The 19849-nt window shown below is 41.9% G+C and overlaps 1 protein-coding gene across 3 annotated transcripts in view; it reads right to left on the reverse strand.

The window, feature by feature from the left end:
- The window catches only part of LOC138957663 (unconventional myosin-XV-like), a 225759-nt gene that overhangs the window by 39170 nt on the left and 166740 nt on the right, over positions 1-19849 (reverse strand). For 2 of the 3 annotated variants that reach the window (XM_070328742.1, XM_070328746.1), the window contains exons 34-45: positions 19338-19517; positions 17779-18037; positions 16313-16581; positions 12626-12761; positions 12095-12216; positions 6870-6985; positions 5338-5428; positions 4449-4499; positions 3819-3933; positions 3044-3141; positions 1916-1969; positions 683-798 (exon numbers count right to left, since the gene is read on the reverse strand). In XM_070328742.1, the coding sequence (XP_070184843.1) occupies positions 683-798; positions 1916-1969; positions 3044-3141; positions 3819-3933; positions 4449-4499; positions 5338-5428; positions 6870-6985; positions 12095-12216; positions 12626-12761; positions 16313-16581; positions 17779-18037; positions 19338-19517 (1607 nt within the window). Of the gene's footprint in view, positions 1-151; positions 164-682; positions 799-1915; positions 1970-3043; positions 3142-3818; positions 3934-4448; positions 4500-5337; positions 5429-6869; positions 6986-12094; positions 12217-12625; positions 12762-16312; positions 16582-17778; positions 18038-19337; positions 19518-19849 lie in introns of all 3 variants that reach the window. The other variant, XM_070328738.1, reaches the window with a different exon arrangement.

Consider the following 19849-nt stretch of genomic DNA (forward strand, 5'->3'; position numbering starts at 1 on the left):
TCAACCAATGAGAATCAACTATATAATGCTAGATGCATTTTAAATGCTGCTTGAAGCAAGTCAAATGCTGATGTTTGCAGCAAAAAGCCAAAATGCTAAAAAAAACAGCAAGGTGTTTGGTGGAAACACAAAACAAAACAAAACGTTTTACCTCCTTGCTTCACTGAAACATCAAAACACAATCATTTTTTAACTGTTCACTTTTGTTTCAAAAGCAAGAGTCAAGACAAACATGCAACAGTAAACAAATGGAAAGAATGGTATTCAAGAAATTTGTATTCACACTGAAGATGTAAGGAGAAATAAATAAAGGGAATCGGGGAGAGGCTCAGATCACTAACGAGAAGGTCACTTTACAATTAACTGAATATAGAATTTGGATGAAAGATCCTGTCAGTAAAATTAGTAGAATGTTCAAAAGAAAAAAAGAGTAATACCACCAGAGGGACATATCTTTCAAGTCTTAAAGTCTTCATGAGAACACATCAATCAATTGAAAACCCTTTGCATTTTCACTGATATACCAAAGGATAGCTCATTCACAATTATACTACACACATATATGCATCTTATTTTGAAGGAGAGAATACCACTCCAGCAAACACGTACACAGAACAAACAAAACATGCAGACATACACACAACAAACAGACAAGCCTGAAGGCTGATATTGAATGACTCACTTTTCGACGGACTCTCTGAAGTGGAGCAAAGCGAACTCCATCATGGAAAACTTGCCGTCGTTGACCTGCGTTCCCTGACTCGTCTCGCTGCGGTCGTCCTGGCCTGGGACACCCTCCTGTACCAGTCATTAGAGAAATTGTTAAGACATTTTTTTAAGGGACACTCTTCTTCTTACAATTGTAAGGTGCTTAGAACTATGGTGGGATTTGCGCCATTCTTATTCTTATTATTATTATTATTATTATGTTTTACTGGTGTCATTGTTAGAAAATTCTGTAAGGGACATTCTTCAGTATGTTTTATTGGAGAAATTGTTAGAAAGTTGTGTAAAGGACATGCACTTTTCTGTATGTTTTATTGGAGAAATTGTTAGAAAGTTGTGTAAAGGACATGCACTTTTCTGTATGTTTTATTGGAGAAATTGTTAGAAAGTTGTGTAAAGGACATGCACTTTTCTGTATGTTTTACTGGAGAAATTGTTAGAAAGTTGTGTAAAGGACATGCATTTTTCTGTATGTTTTATTGGAGAAATTGTTAGAAAATTGTGTAAAGGACATGCACTTTTCTGTATGTTTTATTGGAGAAATTGTTGGAAAATTGTGTAAAGGACATGCACTTTTCTGTATGTTTTATTGGAGAAATTGTTAGAAAATGTGTAACTTTCTCTCTTTTCATTGGACGGATGGGGGCTGCTCGATTCAAAAATAAAATATAGTGTTTGATGATGCGAGAAGGTTATCATGCTCAAACGCAAGTGCTGCAGATATATTGTTCGATCACTTTGAAATTTGTCACAACGGATTAGTCGTACTCATTCCTTCTGGCTGTTCTGTTTGTTTTCTGAAAGTAAGAGGTGTTTGCTTGACGGTGACACTTTTGGTGAGGTACATATAACTCCAAAAAGCACCACGTTTAACTAAAAGCAACTTTTTTAAAACAATAAAAAGACAAAAAGGAAGGAAGAAAAAACTTCTCTACAACCAAACCCAAAACAAAACAACGAACAGAATACACTGATTTTGAGTAAAAATTGTGTACAAAATAAATTATTTATGTATATTTTTGTGAGGCACTTAGAACTGTTTTAGGATTTGCGCCATATATATATCCTCATTATTATTATTATATCGATGAAGTTGTTGTTACACCTAAACTTTACATTTTTGTTCTTTGTTTTCCCCTCATCTAATTCCTTTCTTAGTAATTCAACTGCATTTCAAAGAATGCCTTACCCTGCTGAGAGGCCGGTTCGGCTGCTGGTGTGCAGGTTGCTGGTACAGTTTAGGCTGAAACAGGTTGTCAAATGTAATACTACACAGTTAAGGCTGAAACAGGTTGTCAAATGTAATACTACACAGTTTTCTCAATACGCTAAATAAAAGCAACCAAATAAACAAGTAAAAGTAGACTAAAAACAGGAACATAATTATAATGCTGTTGAGTATTTAAGTCACCTCTGAATGAGAATTATACACAAAAAAAAGTTAAAAAAAAGTAAATAAATCAACAATCAAATGAAAACATTACAACCAAACAAACAAATAAATCACCACAATGATGGTTAAAATAACAGGTTTTGAGATAAGAGAGCTTGTTTTGTTTTCAGTGGAGCCCTCCTTTTGACCCCCCCCCCTATCCCAGTTTAAGGCTTCCTCCCTTTTAAGACCTTAGTTTATCAGATTTTCTGTTCACATCCTCTGTAAATTTGCCCCCATTTCAAGATTCCCTCCTTTTTAAGACCTGATTTTTTCTGATTTGTTGGAAGTCGGTTAAAGGGCGGTTCCAGCATTGTATTGCTTGATGCAGTAGAGATGCAATGAATTAAATGTAATTTTATGTAATAATAATAATAATACGAGAATTTATATCGCGCACATATCTCACCACAAGGCGACTCAAGGCGCACAGTACGAAATATGAGAGAGCCCTGAAATGCAGCCGCTCGGCGCAGAAGGGACAGCACTCTATATTTCGGGGGAAGCATGCTGGGTATTTTCGTGTTTCTATAATCCACCGAACTCTGACATGGATTACAGGATCTTTTCCGTGCGCACTTGGTCTTGTGCTTGCGTGTACACACGAAGGGGGTTAAGTCACAGTTGACCTGGGAGATCGGGATTTGAACACACGACCTTCCGATTAGGAGGCCGACATCTTACCACCACGCCACTGCGCCCGTCAAACTCAGGACGTAATATTACTTGTGTATACAAGCCAAAAGAAAAAAATCTGTTTGTCTTACATTCACATAATAACGTTGTAATAAATTGAATTGAATTGAATTGAATTAATCCGCCCCCTTAGCTTCAACTTTGTGCTGCTTACGATGTAAAATATCTCTGTGTTCAGCTGACCCTTACCTTCATGTCCGAAGTTTCCACCTCATGTCTGGCCAAAGGTCGCACGTACTCCTCCGGGAACAGTCCCACAATGCCATTCAGTGACCCGTACAGCCAGCCTGCAAAACACAGTCAAGTCCTCAATGAACTAGCTACCTTTCTTTGATGAAGAAAAAAGACTTAAACACTAATCATAAGGGGTTAATAATATTAACCACATAGAATATGCACAAACAGCATATAACAAGTTGCGTAAAGCGAAATAACTACATCTAGTCAATCTGTCCAACTCACAGAATGAAAGAGAATGCATTGCATTTTTTCACCAAGACATAATATAGCTTCGTCAATACCCCGCGGTTAACCATTTCGTCAAAACTTGACTAAATGTAAAAAAAAGAATGAAACAACCATTATAAAACATGAAACAAAACTGGAGTGTGTAAAAACAACGAAAGAACGACTGTTTCTTTTCAATTTCCAAGTCTGCTTGCTCGACAATTTCGAATCAGAAACCCATAACATTAAAATACTATACACAAGAGTCCCAAACAACTTTATGAAATCTGCTATTGAACGTACAGTGGAACCTGCCATGTGAGACCCTTCTTCTTCTTCTTCTGCATTCATGGGCTGAAACTCCCAGGTACACTTGTGTTTTTGCATGAGTGGGTTTTTACGTGTATGACCGTTTTGACCCCGCCATTTAGGCAGCCATACGCCGCTTTTGGGGAATTGAGACCCTTCTAAAAAGGGGATAACTTCAAATAAAGGTACCAACAGCCTAACAACTCACCTCTCTCCAGACTCATCTCGGGGTCCATCAACTTGACGATGTCGCCGCGCTTGAAGCTGAGCAGAGTGGACTCACGAGTCAGGTAATCTTTCACCGCCACCACAAACTTGTTGCCCTGGAAACCAAACAGCTCATCAACATCTCCGTATTGCTATGAAGACCTATAGCTGGTTCATCATATTCTATGGTTTCTATTTTTGACTCAGAAATGTTAATACTTCCCTCATAATGTGCAAACTGACATAATGGATCGTTTTTCAAGAATTTCAGGCTTAAATTCAAATCCAAAGGTATGGTTGCTTGGACATTAAAGTAATTCAGTAACAAAGGGCACAAGACAAGAAAAATATATCAGTGCAACAAATCAAATGCAATTCCAAAACATGTTTTTTTCTTCTCAAAAGCAGCTGGACCCATCAAGATTCAAGTTTTATTCCTGTCAGCAGAGTGGTGCGGTGGTGTAGATACATACAGTGCAGTACATGTATCATATAGTGAACCACCTGGATGCAGATTAAACATAAGTGTAAGAAGTTTACATGAGCATAATGAAGATAGTGTCGGCTTTCTTTCTGCTGCAGCAGATGCTAAGTACTAGCAGACTTAAGTAACCATGGCAACCATTCTTACCTTCTCGCTCTCCTGACAGAACCTGTCAATCATGTCCTTCAGCTGTCGAGCCTTCATAGTAAACAAATAAACAAATTTATTTCACACACTTCAACAAGTTCTTCATTTTTCAGTCTCTAATACTTCAAGACTCTTTAGCACTTCTCGAATTAGGGCTGATGCTTTTATTTCTCACTTTACGTGCACTGTATAAACAACACTTCTAATACCTTAATTGTTCATACAAGGTCACAAAAAGTCGACACTATCAAGATAATATTACGCTTTACCTTTTCTTCCAGTTTATTTCCTTTTTTTGGAGAAATGAAACCCTTGTTCCCTCCAGCCATAAAATACTAATTAGGCACATGCAGTCATAAAATATTAATATCTAATAAGTCACGGGTAAAGAACAAATCTCTTTTATGGTTTAGCTGTCCACACTTTGTCTTCTTATTGTCTCATAAACTTGACAAGAGAAAACTGTAAATACAGCAATTTTGTACAAATGTAAGATATTGCTGTAATGACGTACTGTCTTCTGTAAAACTTGACAAAAGACAAGTCCACGTTATACACACGTCACATGTACAAAGACACATACATAAAAAGAGAAACAGACAAATAGTCAAAGACACACATATAGCACGCATGCTCGCACACACACGTGTACGAAGGTATACTCACACCTGCACACACTGTGAACACACACACACACACACACACACACACACACACACACACACACACACACACACACACACACACACACACACACACACACACACACACACACACACACACACTTTTTACTGACAAAAGTATTGCATTTTGCATGCAAAAAACAGCTGGAGCTGTTGGTATACCCAAGACACACACACGCATTGTACAAAATTCCAGGTCCACTCACCCTGGTAGTATGGAAGAGCAGCGTCTTGGTTCTCAGGTTCAGCTGTATGGTCTTGGCATCAGGAAGCACCACATCTACAACGTCCTCAAACCTGCATCATGCACACAGAACACACCACTGATTCTCACTGAAACACTTAGTAATCTGTCTACGTCTTCAAACCTGTATCACGCACACAGAAAACACCACTGATTCTCACTGAAACACTTAGTAATCTGTCTACGTCTTCAAACCTGTATCACGCACACAGAAAACACCACTGATTCTCACTGAAACACTTACAAATGGTCTCCACAGGCAATACTGTCTAAACAATTTTTTTATTAATCCTAAATGTTCCGTCATTATTACTGTGAGCATGTGTTCACATTCAACTCAACGAAAGTGGAGTGAAGTTGACTTTGCTCTCAGAGTATAGTGTGGGGAACCCAAAAGGGCAAAACAATCGAGCTCACACGTAACCAAACAATTCTGGAATGCTGAAGAAGAAGAAAGAAGTTCACATTCAAAACTCTTACCATCAGCTTCACAGTATCCACGTGCAAAACACTATCAAAGACTGTCACGGTGACAGGACAAAATAATATGTCTTCCGAATGCTTTTCCCTGAAAGGGCTAAAACTCTTGCTTCCTGTGCTTTTACACTCAGAAAAATATTACAGACTGAATTACAATATGTAAAGCTTCACTAAACGGTTTAACAAAGGTGATGCGTTGGCTGAACACGCAATTTCCTCAATCAAACAACTCTTTAACACAAACATATCCTTTCTCCGCTCTCAAACCATTACATACAAACACTGAAGCCTGTAAAACGCACTCTGATATAAATCACCTGCACAATATAACCCCACCAGTAACCCCATAAGTCTCTAGCATGGCATATAGCAGGCAAGGCCACGCAAACATGACGTCAACATTTCATAAAACGCTATTTCTACACTCTAAACTGTCATTTGAAAGAGGCGATGGGGAGTGTATAGTGTGGCTGACTGCGTAATACACTGGAACTCGACCTTTAAGATCTTGTTTTTCAAGATTTGCTGTTGCTAACCTCTGTATATTTACTTCAATTTTTATACTATATATAAACTTCCTTTTGCACCCAATTTTTTTATTTTCATTTTTTTTATTGTTTTTTTGTAGGTCTTCCAAGGGGGTTTCTCTGAACAAAGAGGCAAGCCAGAAAAATGTGTCTATAAACGTACGATAAAAAGACAAGTAAGGAACGATCTTAGCTAACATCAAATAATTAATACCAGATAGAATGGAAAACCACATTATCGAAAAAACAATTAGAAAAAAAACCCAGACAGACAGACAGACAGACATACACACACAGACACACACACACAGACACACACATGCATAGAGTGAAGAGAGAACAAAATGGTTTTATTAATTAAAAACAAACAAAGTGAAATACAGACAGAACGATGCAAAACAAAGAAAGAAAAAAAAAAGAAAAGAAAAATGAAATGTTCCCACAACACCTGTACAAACAATCAAACACACACTGCAGCAACACTGACCTGATGTCTTCCATAACGACCAGGTTGTCTTCCACCAGTGTCCTCTCTCTGGTGATGAGGCGCAGTCCTGTGTGACTGACCCCCACGTATTTCACACCTGAGTACTGACCCGTGCCCTGCACACAGGTAAACACGCATGAATAAATAAATTAATAAATTCTTCATTGTACTTTCACAATGCAGCCACAAAAGTAGCTCAAGAATAATCATGACGATATCCACACCATGCAAGCTGAAAAGATAACAACAAACCTAAACAAAATATTTTTGTGTCAACAAAACAGACAACAGTATCTCTCCTCATAAACCTAACACACACCCACACACACACAACAAGCAAAAACAACAATTAAAACCGTATCAACGGTCAGTAAAAGTTACAACAAAAATAGCCTATAACCGCTCAAAACAGCCCTCTTTCCCACACACAGTCCATACAACAGAGCGTCACATAAAACACAGCCGTCTACCATACCGCAGATGAAGACAAAGACTACCCTGTACATCATCGAGAAAGGGAGGGAGGGAGAGAAGGGGCAAGGAAAGGGGGGAGGGGGGGAGGGTGGAGTTTTCATGAAGGCCCCAGGAAGGTCAGAAAGGGCTTGGTATATTGTTAACCATTTCTATGCTAGTGTTCACTTATCTGTACATCATCGAGAAAGGGAGGGAGGGAGAGAAGGGGAAAGGAAGGGGGGGGAGGGGCGGGGGGGGGGGGGAGGGGGGAGTTTTCATGAAGGCCCCAGGAAGGTCAGAAAGGGCTTGGTATATTGTTAACCATTTCTATGCTAGTGTTCACTTATCTGTACATCATCGAGAAAGGGAGGGAGGGAGAGAAGGGGAAAGGAAGGGGGGAGGGGCGGGGGGGGGGGGGGAGGGGGAGTTTTCATGAAGGCCCCAGGAAGGTCAGAAAGGGCTTGGTATACTGTTAACCATTTCTATGCTAGTGTTCACTTATCTGTGCGTACCTTAGCAGAAATTCATGAGATCCCATGATCGAAGTGTTGTTGTTGTTGGGTTTTCTTACTCATGCCTCACTCTAACAAAATGTTTTGTTTATATGTGCTTTTGATATTGTTTTTGTTTTACTTTACTTTGCACAAGTCATGTTGTATGTAACTATGTTTATGTGTGTTTTCAGATGCCTATATTCTTATTCCAAAGGAGACAAACTTATAAGGGAATAACTGCATTTTACATGTGCAATTCATGTATTTGTCTTTGTGTTCATCTATCTGTAAAACTTTAATCAAACTGATTTTGAACACCATGAAGCTTTTGCACTATCAAATAATAGAAGCTTGTTGAAACAAAAGAAATACATGTACTCAGCAAAGAAAATACTTGAGCCCACAGAGGGTTAAGAGCAGTCATGCAAAACAACATAAGCTGTAAGTGAGAGTCAGAATGCTAGTGACAGGTAAGTAATCTATCAGACACTAACAGATGTCACTGTATGTCAAGCTATATATATATATGTACTGCTCTACCTTAACTACAGTGGTACCTGCCACGTGAGACCTCCATCTCTGATGAGCGGAAACCTCTCACGAAAGAACACATTTTCTTGTCTCTTTGTCTTGTATTTATCTTGACCTAGATATACCTGTCATGACAGGCCACCTCCTATGTAGGGACACTTTCGGCTGGTCCCAACCAGGGTGTCCTGACTTTGCAGGTACAAGGACCCCCCCCCCCCCCCCCTATCTAAGTCCCCCCAATTTAAGACTCCCCTATTTTTCAGACCTTGATTGTTAAGATTTACTGCTCATAACATCTGTAAATAAACCTCCATTTTAAGAATCAAAAAACAAGAAAGGTAGGTTGTTGGAACGTTTGTTATTGACAAAACAATACATTCACAGATATTTCGACCCAACGGTCTTTTAAGTGAACAGACAAACAAACCTCCATTTTAAGACCTATAATTCTGTGAGAGTTTTGGAGTTTTTAAAGGGGGGTTCAGCTGTAGCTACTAGGCATTCTATTCTTACCTGCAAGGCTGTCAAATACTACATAAATATTTGTGTGTGCGTATGGTCAGGAAGTGGGAGTGAGGGGGGGGGGGGGGAGGGGGTTGAGTGGGTGCGACATGGTATTTTATGGTGTTATGCAGTGTCGGTCTGTCTGTCTGTCTGAGTCTGTTTGTCCATCCATCCAGCCCTGCATGAGCCATATTTCAGCAAACACATTTTTAGTTTGGTGTGGGCTCCATACAATGTACAGGTGTGTCTGTCCGCATGGGTCAATGGTGATAAGGCCATATGATATGCGTATTTGCCTGCTCATGAGTATGTATACCTGTCAAGTCTTACGTTTTTCGCGTAATTCTTACGGAATTTTGATGTTTTTCAAGTCTTACAAGCCGAAGATCTTACGGTTTTTACAAAACAATTTGGTCAAATATAAAAAGATCGCAAAGGTTCGTCCGAGAACAAAGTAACAGCTACAAAATCTCGCGGTAACTGATCTGGCGGAAGTACAAGGCAACGCGCATGTGCACACCGTCAGCGCAATCTGACCGAGTACTGTGCGAGCACGCTTGACCACACGCGACCTCAAATTAAAGCAGTTACATGTACTATTGTTGTTGTTCTCGGTATCTTCAAGCACGCTTGACCACACGCGACCTCAAATTAAAGCATTTATACATGTACTATTGTTGTTGTTCTCGGTATCTTCAAGGTATTTTCTCATGTTGTGCGAAGTTTTAAGCCATAGAAATGAAACTAAGGGAGTTGTGATGCATTTTCGAAGAGCTCGCGATCGAAAGCGAAAGGAGCCGGATTTCTGTCACATCCAATCATGTCGGACTTGTTTTTAGAACACGCGCGACCTCAAACTAAAGCATTTACATGTCATATTTTTGTTGTTCTAGTATCTACACAGTATTTTCTCACGTTGTACCAAGTGTGAAGCCATATAAATAAAAATAAGGGCGTTGTGATGCATTTTCGAAGAGGTAGAGAGCGAAAGTTGGCACCGGATGTTTGTCACAACCGATCACAATCATATACGACTTGTTTTTAGAACATGCGCGACCTCAAACTAAAGCATTTACATGTCATATTTTTGTTGATCTGGTATTTGTCCTTGATTGTTGAGACACACATGAGTTTCTGGCTTGTAACTTGTGTGTTTTACATGTTCTGTTTGGCTAAAATGTTCTCTTTTGCACATTGTGGTGGGGGTTTCCATTCATGATTGAATCACTGTGCTCAATGAATGAATGTTGTTAACACACTTGTCTTGTGCCTTTAATATCATGTGGTGTTTTTGTGCATGCTGGTAAAATTTTTGTCAGGGGTGTAAATGTGTGACTGGTTGGACGTGTGCCGTCTTTGTACAATTTAGGTGATTCTCGGTACAATTTACATTTAAACATGCTTTGCATTTCAAAATTACATAAAACAGTGCAGTTCAGTGTTGAGAAAAGTTGTTTTTTAATTATATGTGAAATAAGGCTGATTTCTTGTTTTTGTGTGTGTGTGTGTGTGTGTGTGTGTGTGTGTGTGTGTGTGTGTGTGTGTGTGTGTGTGTGTGTGTGTGTGTGTGTGTGTGCATGTATTTAGTTCTTGTGGTGATTAATCTAATGACTTCTGCAGTTTTGCACGTTGTCTTATGCTTTTTGGTCCAAACTTCTGGTTTTGTGAGCAAAATGTTATGGTGAGAGTCCACAAGAGCTTGACAGGTGTGAGTATGTAATGACAGTGTACGTGCCTATCAAGAATATAAAAGTTAGTTTTGCTTATATAGACGCATATGTTGTATTTTCTAATGTCATGATTTGTATATCGTGTGTGTGTGTGTTTGTGTGTGTGTATGTGTGTGCGTTTGGCGTGCAGGCGTGCGTGTGTGTGAGGTCTTTATTGGAATTGTAAAGCGCTTGGACCTGTGAATCCGGACTTGCGCTATAGAAAAGTGATTTATTATTATTATTATTATATATACAGACAAAAAGGAACAGACAGACAGAAGGACAAACATGTGGACACTGACAGACACAGACACACGCACAGACACCCTAAGACATATTCATAAAAAAAACTGTGAGTGAATCCTAATGTACGCATGTTTTGATTCTCAAAAAAATAAAAGTGAACTTCCTGGGTTCCTGTCAGAGTTTATGATCACTTTGACAAGCTATTCCCTTGTATGTAAGAATAACCCATGTTAAATCGGACTCTAGCCAATGTAAACACTGTCATCAATGTCTTTTTGTTGCAAAGACTTCTTTTCAGTCGTCAAGCAAGGGTTTAATTTCATCCCCTTCTTTTTTATTTTTGCGAAGTTATGTTTAGAACAAAGAAAAGTGACTGACACATCATGTTAAGATGGCTCCAGTTCTGTCTATCATTTTCATTTTGCAGCTAATATTTCTCCCAGAGGCCCAACAAGTCAACAAAAATACATGGGCTGATGGATTGAAGTTGCACTCGTATCCTTGAGACGTCTAACTTGGCAAAAAATAACTTGTGCAATCACTTCTACATGTACCAGCTTTACATTGCTCATCCTATCATTCTAAAAGACATTTTAAGTTAAAAGTTAAAAGTTCACCATCCTTCTTCTTCTGCGTTTGTGAGCTGCAACTCCCACGTACTCGCATGTTTTGCATGTATGTGGATACAAATTGACAGCAGAAGCAGTGTCAACGGTTGCTTACTCCTACCCAAACAGGTAACACAATGACCGATATGCACCATGGAAACGGGAGATGAAGCTACAAGACCATTATCTAACAGCCCCTTTCCTACTAGCAGTGCAAACATACAGAACAACAGATCTAATGACATGAATAAAGCAAAAATTACATCGACTCCCCTTTGCAGACTGGACCGGGTAGCCTGGGGTATGGTTTCCAATAAAAACACTATACTGGAAGGCACTGCTTTTGTCATTGCAATGACCTTGAATGTTGATAGGGATGAGCCAAACTTCCCAAACAAAGGAAGATCATGAAAGGCTATATGTGCGCCAAGTTTCAAGAGCCCAGCTGCACTTACTAGAAAAGTATAGTGCCAATGAATATATCTTAAAGTGCCAGTGCAATAATAATTAAAACAAGCTACACACCAAATGTTAGCTCAATCGACCCATAAACACCAGAGATCTAAGTGTGGACCAACAGACAAATATAAAAACAAACAAACAAACAGACAGATAGAGTGAAACTTATACACACCCACATATTTGTGTGTGTAAAGAAATGAAAATCAACAACTCACAGCTACGGGGAAGAGGCGGCAGAAGTAGGTGGGCCACTCCTTGGCCGTGTCCACGATCACTTTCTTCACCTGGATGTTGAGTTCCTTGCTCAGGTAGTTGCTTCTGTTCACGCCATAGCCCTCTGTGGCATAAAACAATTCATTTTTCTACTGTGTGCAATGCTGGTACAATGGGGACATGCATATTGTTTTGTTCAGTGTCCCTGGCATCTTGATTATGGTAGCAGTAACACACATATGATCACACGCACGCAAACAGGCACACACACGCATGCAAGCTTACACATACAAACACACAGCTAGCCTCCTTCTTCATCTGTCTCTGGTAAAAACTGCCATTTTCACGGCTGGGTTCTTGGGTGTTTGTTTGTTTGTGTGTTTGTCCTTGTTGTTTTCTGTTGAAACCTTTCTCCCTCAGATCTGACCCTCTTAAAGTTGAGAGGGAAATAGAAGAACTTTTACTCGACCATGAACAGTACTTGCAAGTGAAGACTCGACTTTACCCATCTTCTCTTATTGTAATTTTCTTACCCAGCATGCTCCTCATCTTGACGCGCTGGTCCTTGTTGATGCGCACACAGGCGTTGCTGTAGACGTCCTGCACCACCTGGCAGTAGATCAGGTGCAGCACCGTCGTGTTCTCCAGGCGCTCAGACGGCCAGAACACCTGCATAACAATAAGGTGGGTTATTAGGCATGGGAATTGAAAAAAGTTAAAAAGGCTGAACATTTGTAAGTAATAATTCAAAGTCGACGGCGCTTCGCGCCTAGCTTTACTAGGGGGGTCCGGGGGCATGCTTCCCCGGAAATTTGTTTCTCCAAAGAACCCAAATAGTGCAATTTGGTGTCATCTGAGCTCCAAGTTTGCCATTAAATTCAGTTTTCAGAACCATTTTTGCCTCCCCTATTTATTTTTTCGGCGGACACTTTTGCTTTTTCAGCGGAACAAAAAACCATTTCGGCAGAAATTTGCCTTTCGGCGGACAATTCCCATGCCTGCTTATAAAATTCGTTATTGTCTCTTCAGTTGATATTGCTATTAGAGACTGATGCAATTTCTTTTTTTCTTTTACAATGCAAGTTTGTTTCTTTTCTCAGTTCACATGGCAAGCTCCATGCTTGAAACTATTTACAATGAGGTCTATCACTTTAAAAAGTAGGTTCTTAAAACTGTATAGCTTTCACATTTGTCTGTATAAAGATAAGGATGGATAAGTTCATTCATATAGTCCTTTGAGGTTTAATACCCTCATGGAAATTTGGGCTGCGCTTTCTCACTGGTGTAAGCGAGCTGTCATACACTACAACGCTACCCTTAGGCAAGGCATTGCAACAAGAAAGCGAGCTGTCATACACTACAACGCTACCCTAAGGCAAGGCATTGCAACAAGAAAGCCAGCTGTCATACACTACAACGCTACCCTAAGGCAAGGCATTGCAACAAGAAAGCCAGCTGTCATACACTACAACGCTACCCTAAGGCAAGGCATTGCAACAAGAAAGCCAGCTGTCATACACTACAACGCTACCCTAAGGCAAGGCATTGCAACAAGAAAGCCAGCTGTCATACACTACAACGCTACCCTAAGGCAAGGCATTGCAACAAGAAAGCCAGCTGTCATACACTACAACACTACCCTAAGGCAAGGCATTGCAACAAGAAAGCCAGCTGTCATACACTACAACGCTACCCTAAGGCAAGGCATTGCAACAAGAAAGCCAGCTGTCATACACTACAACGCTACCCTAAGGCAAGGCATTGCAACAAGAAAGCCAGCTGTCATACACTACAACGCTACCCTAAGGCAAGGCATTGCAACAAGAAAGCCAGCTGTCATACACTACAACGCTACCCTAAGGCAAGGCATTGCAACAAGAAAGCCAGCTGTCATACACTACAACGCTACCCTAAGGCAAGGCATTGCAACAAGAAAGCCAGCTGTCATACACTACAACGCTACCCTAAGGCAAGGCATTGCAACAAGAAAGCCAGCTGTCATACACTACAACGCTACCCTAAGGCAAGGCATTGCAACAAGAAAGCCAGCTGTCATACACTACAACGCTACCCTAAGGCAAGGCATTGCAACAAGAAAGCCAGCTGTCATACACTACAACGCTACCCTAAGGCAAGGCATTGCAACAAGAAAGCCAGCTGTCATACACTACAACGCTACCCTAAGGCAAGGCATTGCAACAAGAAAGCCAGCTGTCATACACTACAACGCTACCCTAAGGCAAGGCATTGCAACAAGAAAGCCAGCTGTCATACACTACAACGCTACCCTAAGGCAAGGCATTGCAACAAGAAAGCCAGCTGTCATACACTACAACGCTACCCTAAGGCAAGGCATTGCAACAAGAAAGCCAGCTGTCATACACTACAACGCTACCCTAAGGCAAGGCATTGCAACAAGAAAGCCAGCTGTCATACACTACAACGCTACCCTAAGGCAAGGCATTGCAACAAGAAAGCCAGCTGTCATACACTACAACGCTACCCTAAGGCAAGGCATTGCAACAAGAAAGCCAGCTGTCATACACTACAACGCTACCCTAAGGCAAGGCATTGCAACAAGAAAGCCAGCTGTCATACACTACAACGCTACCCTAAGGCAAGGCATTGCAACAAGAAAGCCAGCTGTCATACACTACAACGCTACCCTAAGGCAAGGCATTGCAACAAGAAAGCCAGCTGTCATACACTACAACGCTACCCTAAGGCAAGGCATTGCAACAAGAAAGCCAGCTGTCATACACTACAACGCTACCCTAAGGCAAGGCATTGCAACAAGAAAGCCAGCTGTCATACACTACAACGCTACCCTAAGGCAAGGCATTGCAACAAGAAAGCCAGCTGTCATACACTACAACGTACCCTAAGGCAAGGCATTGCAACAAGAAAGCCAGCTGTCATACACTACAACGCTACCCTAAGGCAAGGCATTGCAACAAGAAAGCCAGCTGTCATACACTACAACGCTACCCTAAGGCAAGGCATTGCAACAAGAAAGCCATCTGTCATACACTACAACGCTACCCTAAGGTAAGGCATTGCAACAAGAAAGCGAGCTGTCATACACTACAACGCTAACCTAAGGCAAGGCATTGCAACAAGAAAGCCAGCTGTCATACACTACAACGCTACCCTAAGGTAAGGCATTGCAACAAGAAAGCCAGCTGTCATACACTACAACGCTACCCTAAGGCAAGGCATTGCAACAAGAAAGCCAGCTGTCATACACTACAACGCTACCCTAAGGTAAGGCATTGCAACAAGAAAGCGAGCTGTCATACACTACAACGCTACCCTTAGGCAAGGCAATACAACAAGAAAGATGATTATAAACATGAGATCCTTTACATCCAAAATCATCTTCATGTGTTTGAATTTAAGTAAAGTGCACATGGTTACTCCACCCACCTCCTTCCTGATATACAGAGAACAGGGCACCTTTTGCACAACAAAACGATCATCAAAACATGAAAAATCTCTCTGACTCCACCCACCTCCTTTCTGATATGCAGAGTCCAGGGCACCTTTTGCACAACAAAATGACAGTGGTACCTGCGATGAAAGGACGCCCTTGAGACCAGTTAAGGGTGTCCCTACATTGCAGGTGGCCTATCATGACAGGTCTATTTTAAACAAGATAATATACAAAGGGACAACAGAAGGTGTCCTTTCATGGGAGGTGGCCACTCATCAGAGGAGCCCGGGAACAGACTACTTCCAATTCAGTAGGGGGGCGACTATCCTCAACCCGGCGGGTCCCCAGGTGGCGGATAGGGGAACGGCCCCCAGATATGGGGGCCAGCTGCGAATATAGAATAAGCAGTCCCGGCCCAACTAGCGGTGTCTACCAGGACGGGGTGGGTTGGCAGATGGCACAGACTACCCTATAAATGCCCTACGTGTCCGATGACGGTTACACCATGCGAGTAAGAGCCGCATTAAAAGATATAGCCCCAGGGTGGGACCCCCGGTAAGAAATCCCCCATGTGTTCCCAGGGTTAGGTTTTTGAGCCAGGAACTAAGGGCCGCAGGGTAACCCTGAAAGAAACCTAAGGGCTGAAGTCGGAGGATCTTAACCAACCACAGATCCACGCAAATCGCAAAATCAGCGAACGACAAGAAGAAGAAGAAGATCAGAGGAGGCTCATATCGCGGGTACCACTGCATCATCAAAACATGAAAATGTGTACGACTCCACCCACCTCCTTCCTGATATGCAGAGTCCAGGGCACCTTGTTGTACATGAGGAAGTGCTTCTTGTTTTGAGGGAACAGCTCCGTGATGACGCGCTCCAAGCCGGCGTAATCGATCTGAGGCTTGGCCGGTTCTGGGTCTGGCAGGATGCGGGGGGCAAAGTGTTCCGGTTCATCGGACTTGATGATGGTGTCGAACTCCTCCTTCACCTCCACCACCTCCCTCTTTTTGACTTTCAGTGGGGGTGGGGGCTGCTTGGGCGGCGGTGGGGGCTCATCTGTTTATAGGATGGAACAGAATGATCAGCATTTCTTTTCAAGTTCATGTAAATAGACTAACTTTGGAAATAACTCTTTCAGGTCTGTGTTTCAGGGTTGTGTTGTGAGTGAGTGAATACTTTTGGTTTTACCGAGGCAAGCCTTCTACACTTGCTCCTAATGTCCACATGTTTCAGACACACCCTCGCTAATTACTACCCCATAATGTCATGTGGGAAAGTTTGACTCAATAAAAAGAAGAGTATTCACTCTTTGACAACCAACATAAACCTGACAGAGTTATTTCTCAACATTGTATGGAAGACATTAGATTTTCCTTCACAGTCAAGTGCACAATAAGCTCCAATGTGCATGCTTTGAAAAGAAAAAGTTATGCATTTTTAACATTGTTTGCTTCATGAGATTTTGTTTTTGTTTGTTTGTTCGTTCATGGGCTGAAACTCCCACGGCTTTTACGTGTATGACCGTTTTTACTCCGCCATTTAGGCAGCCATACGCCGCTTTCGGAGGAAGCATGCTGGGTATTTTCGTGTTTCTATAACCCACCAAACTCTGACATGGATTACTTGGTCTTGTGCTTGCGTGTACACACGGGGGTGTTCGGACACCGAGGAGATCGAGTCTGCACACAAAGTTGACTCTGAGAAATAAATCTCTCGCCGAACGTGGGGACGAACTCACGCTGACAGCGGCCAACTGGATACAAATCCAGCGCGCTACCGACTGAGCTACATCCCCGCCCTACTTCATGAGATGATTTTCCTTGCAAAACATGCAAATGAGAGGTCAGTGTGCACAGTGATGCTATCAATGTGTTTACGTTCTTGCCTCACCTTCAAGGAATACAACTCTTCCATGGCACGAGTAAACCCTGACAGAGCTATTTCCCAAACTACGATTATTGCACCAGACATCCACACAAGTACACCCCAACTCCCAGCCCTAACTTAATCTCTTCGCCGTTTGTAAATATACTGTGTATATGAAGAGTTACCTTATTTACCTATATTGACATGAACTTACAGTGTGCCCTTGATGTACACATGAATAAACCTCATACACACACAACGCTTGTTTGTTGTTGCTGTTGTTCTTATGTTGTTTAGTGAAAGGTTTGTTGCCCCTGAAGCAGTCATTTACGCAGGAAGTCAGCGGACGTACTACAGGCAGCAAAATGGTTTAACCCACACACTCACCTCTGATAATCTGGGTGGCGTAAATGTCGTCTGTCTCAGTGTCCGTGGCGATGGTGGCGCCCCTCTTCAACGTGTCAGTGGTCTGCACGCTGATGCTCTCCAAGTGTTTTTGAGCGGGGATAGAGGGGAGGGGGCGTTGGGGCTCAGGGGCGGTCTGCGTGGCGGAGGGGGCCCCGCCTCCCAGCTTGGACTCCAGCAGCTTGAGGGTTGACATGTGGGAGGAGCTTTCGACCAAGGACTTGGCGCGATGCTTCGGTGCCTGTTGGGTGTCAACCACAACAATAAGATAAGGATAAGATTTCATATAGTCCTGAGAGGTTAGGGGCTCCGCTCACATATGTAACTTCAGCAGGACCGACGACGCACTGCAGAGAATCCCAGCCCACTTCTTGTTGCATGAAAGAAAAACAGGCCAAGTACTCGTCATAATCCCTATCGCGGCATAAATAATTAGGCAGTGCGTCGTCTGTGCAGCTGAAACTGCGCAGGTATATTGTGCCCATTACCCTCACGGACACTGGGGCTGCTTTCTCACTGGGGGAAGTGAGCCACCTTACAGTATCCATTTGTTCTTTTCATTTTTCATGCATGTATAAACTAAAGCCAAGCGGTAAATAAGCCTCACCTAAACTTTAAACACGTCACGGCCAATCCGGCCTCTCCCATCATGCAACAGAAAAAGGGGCGGGGCTTAGCAAAAATAGCACAACGCTTGGCACGCGATGTAAACACGAACAGGCCAGATGGAAGAAGAAAGTGTGTAATGTCCTACCTTACTATGCCAAGACCTGCGTAAATAAGATCAATTTCCTCTCTTTCCCCGCTAAACTGAATTTTACCATCTGGCTTTCTGTCTGTGCGAGCAGCATTTCTTCTTTTAACAGCTTCTTCAGAGTTTTTCACATTTTTCATTTCTGAACATTTGTGATATCTAGCATATTGATTGCGTATCTTGTTTATATTTACAATACAATTGAACTTTCACACAGAGAACCTTTGTGTCAAAGAAATCAGTCACACAGACAAAAACAGAATAACAATGTCAAGGCTGTAGATGTCAGGCTAGTCAAACGGACAAAATGAAACTTAGTCTTGGTTGCTGTAACTCAGTCACCGCTTATGGTACTTTCGCTGATATTGCAGAAAAACAACACAGAATCAGCCAAAACCGCGAACAATAAACAAGTTTAGTACGTCACAACGTCAATGAACAGAATTCTCGAGTCAATTTTTGCATCAGACTCTGACTAAGTGAGTGGGGCAATTAGCGTCAAACACCACTAAAATGAGGAGGGAAATCTTGGCGCATTTTTTTGGCGGAATACTTGAACAAACCAATCATTTTCATGAGCGTGACGACAAGATACTACAGTAAGACCTTTAAAAAATCCGAGAAAACAAGGTCTTAAAAAGGAGGAAGTCTTAAAGAGGGGGTCAATTTACACAGGTTATGAACAGAACATGTGAAAAAACAGGGTCTTTAAAAGGGAGGGAGTCCCCTGTACTGTGTCAAAGTTTGAACCACAAAATGTGTGATTTAACTCCCTGCGTCTGCTCACCTCATTGCCTTTCTTCAGGATGGACTTTGGCTGCTCGTCCTGAGGGCCGTCTGGTTTCTGCCACTTCTTCTTGCCTACGATGCGGCTCTCAATGCCGCGTGCGACCTTCTCGTCAATCTCCAGCTTGCCCACCTCCACCTCCCTCTTGTGCACCTCCTCCGACGGTGGGGGCCACACAACCTGTATCATCATACATTCATTCGGTGCGAGTTTTCATCCAAATCATGGGGGCCACACAACATGTATAATCAAACATTATGTGTGAGTTTTCATCCAAACTATTGGGGGGCCACACAACATGTATAATCAAACATTTTGTGTGAGGTTTCATCCAAATCATAATTGGGGGCCACACAACATGTATAATCAAACATTTTGTGCAAGTTTTCAAACAAATCGTGGGGGCGACACAACATGTATAATCAAACTTATTGTGTGAGGTTTCATCCAAATTGTGGTGGTCATGGAGTCTGTCATTTGTGATTTTCATCCGAATCAGCATGTATACTGGC

The sequence above is a fragment of the Littorina saxatilis genome, linkage group LG2, assembly GCF_037325665.1.
Source record: "Littorina saxatilis isolate snail1 linkage group LG2, US_GU_Lsax_2.0, whole genome shotgun sequence".
Classification (NCBI taxonomy): Eukaryota; Metazoa; Mollusca; class Gastropoda; order Littorinimorpha; family Littorinidae; genus Littorina; species Littorina saxatilis.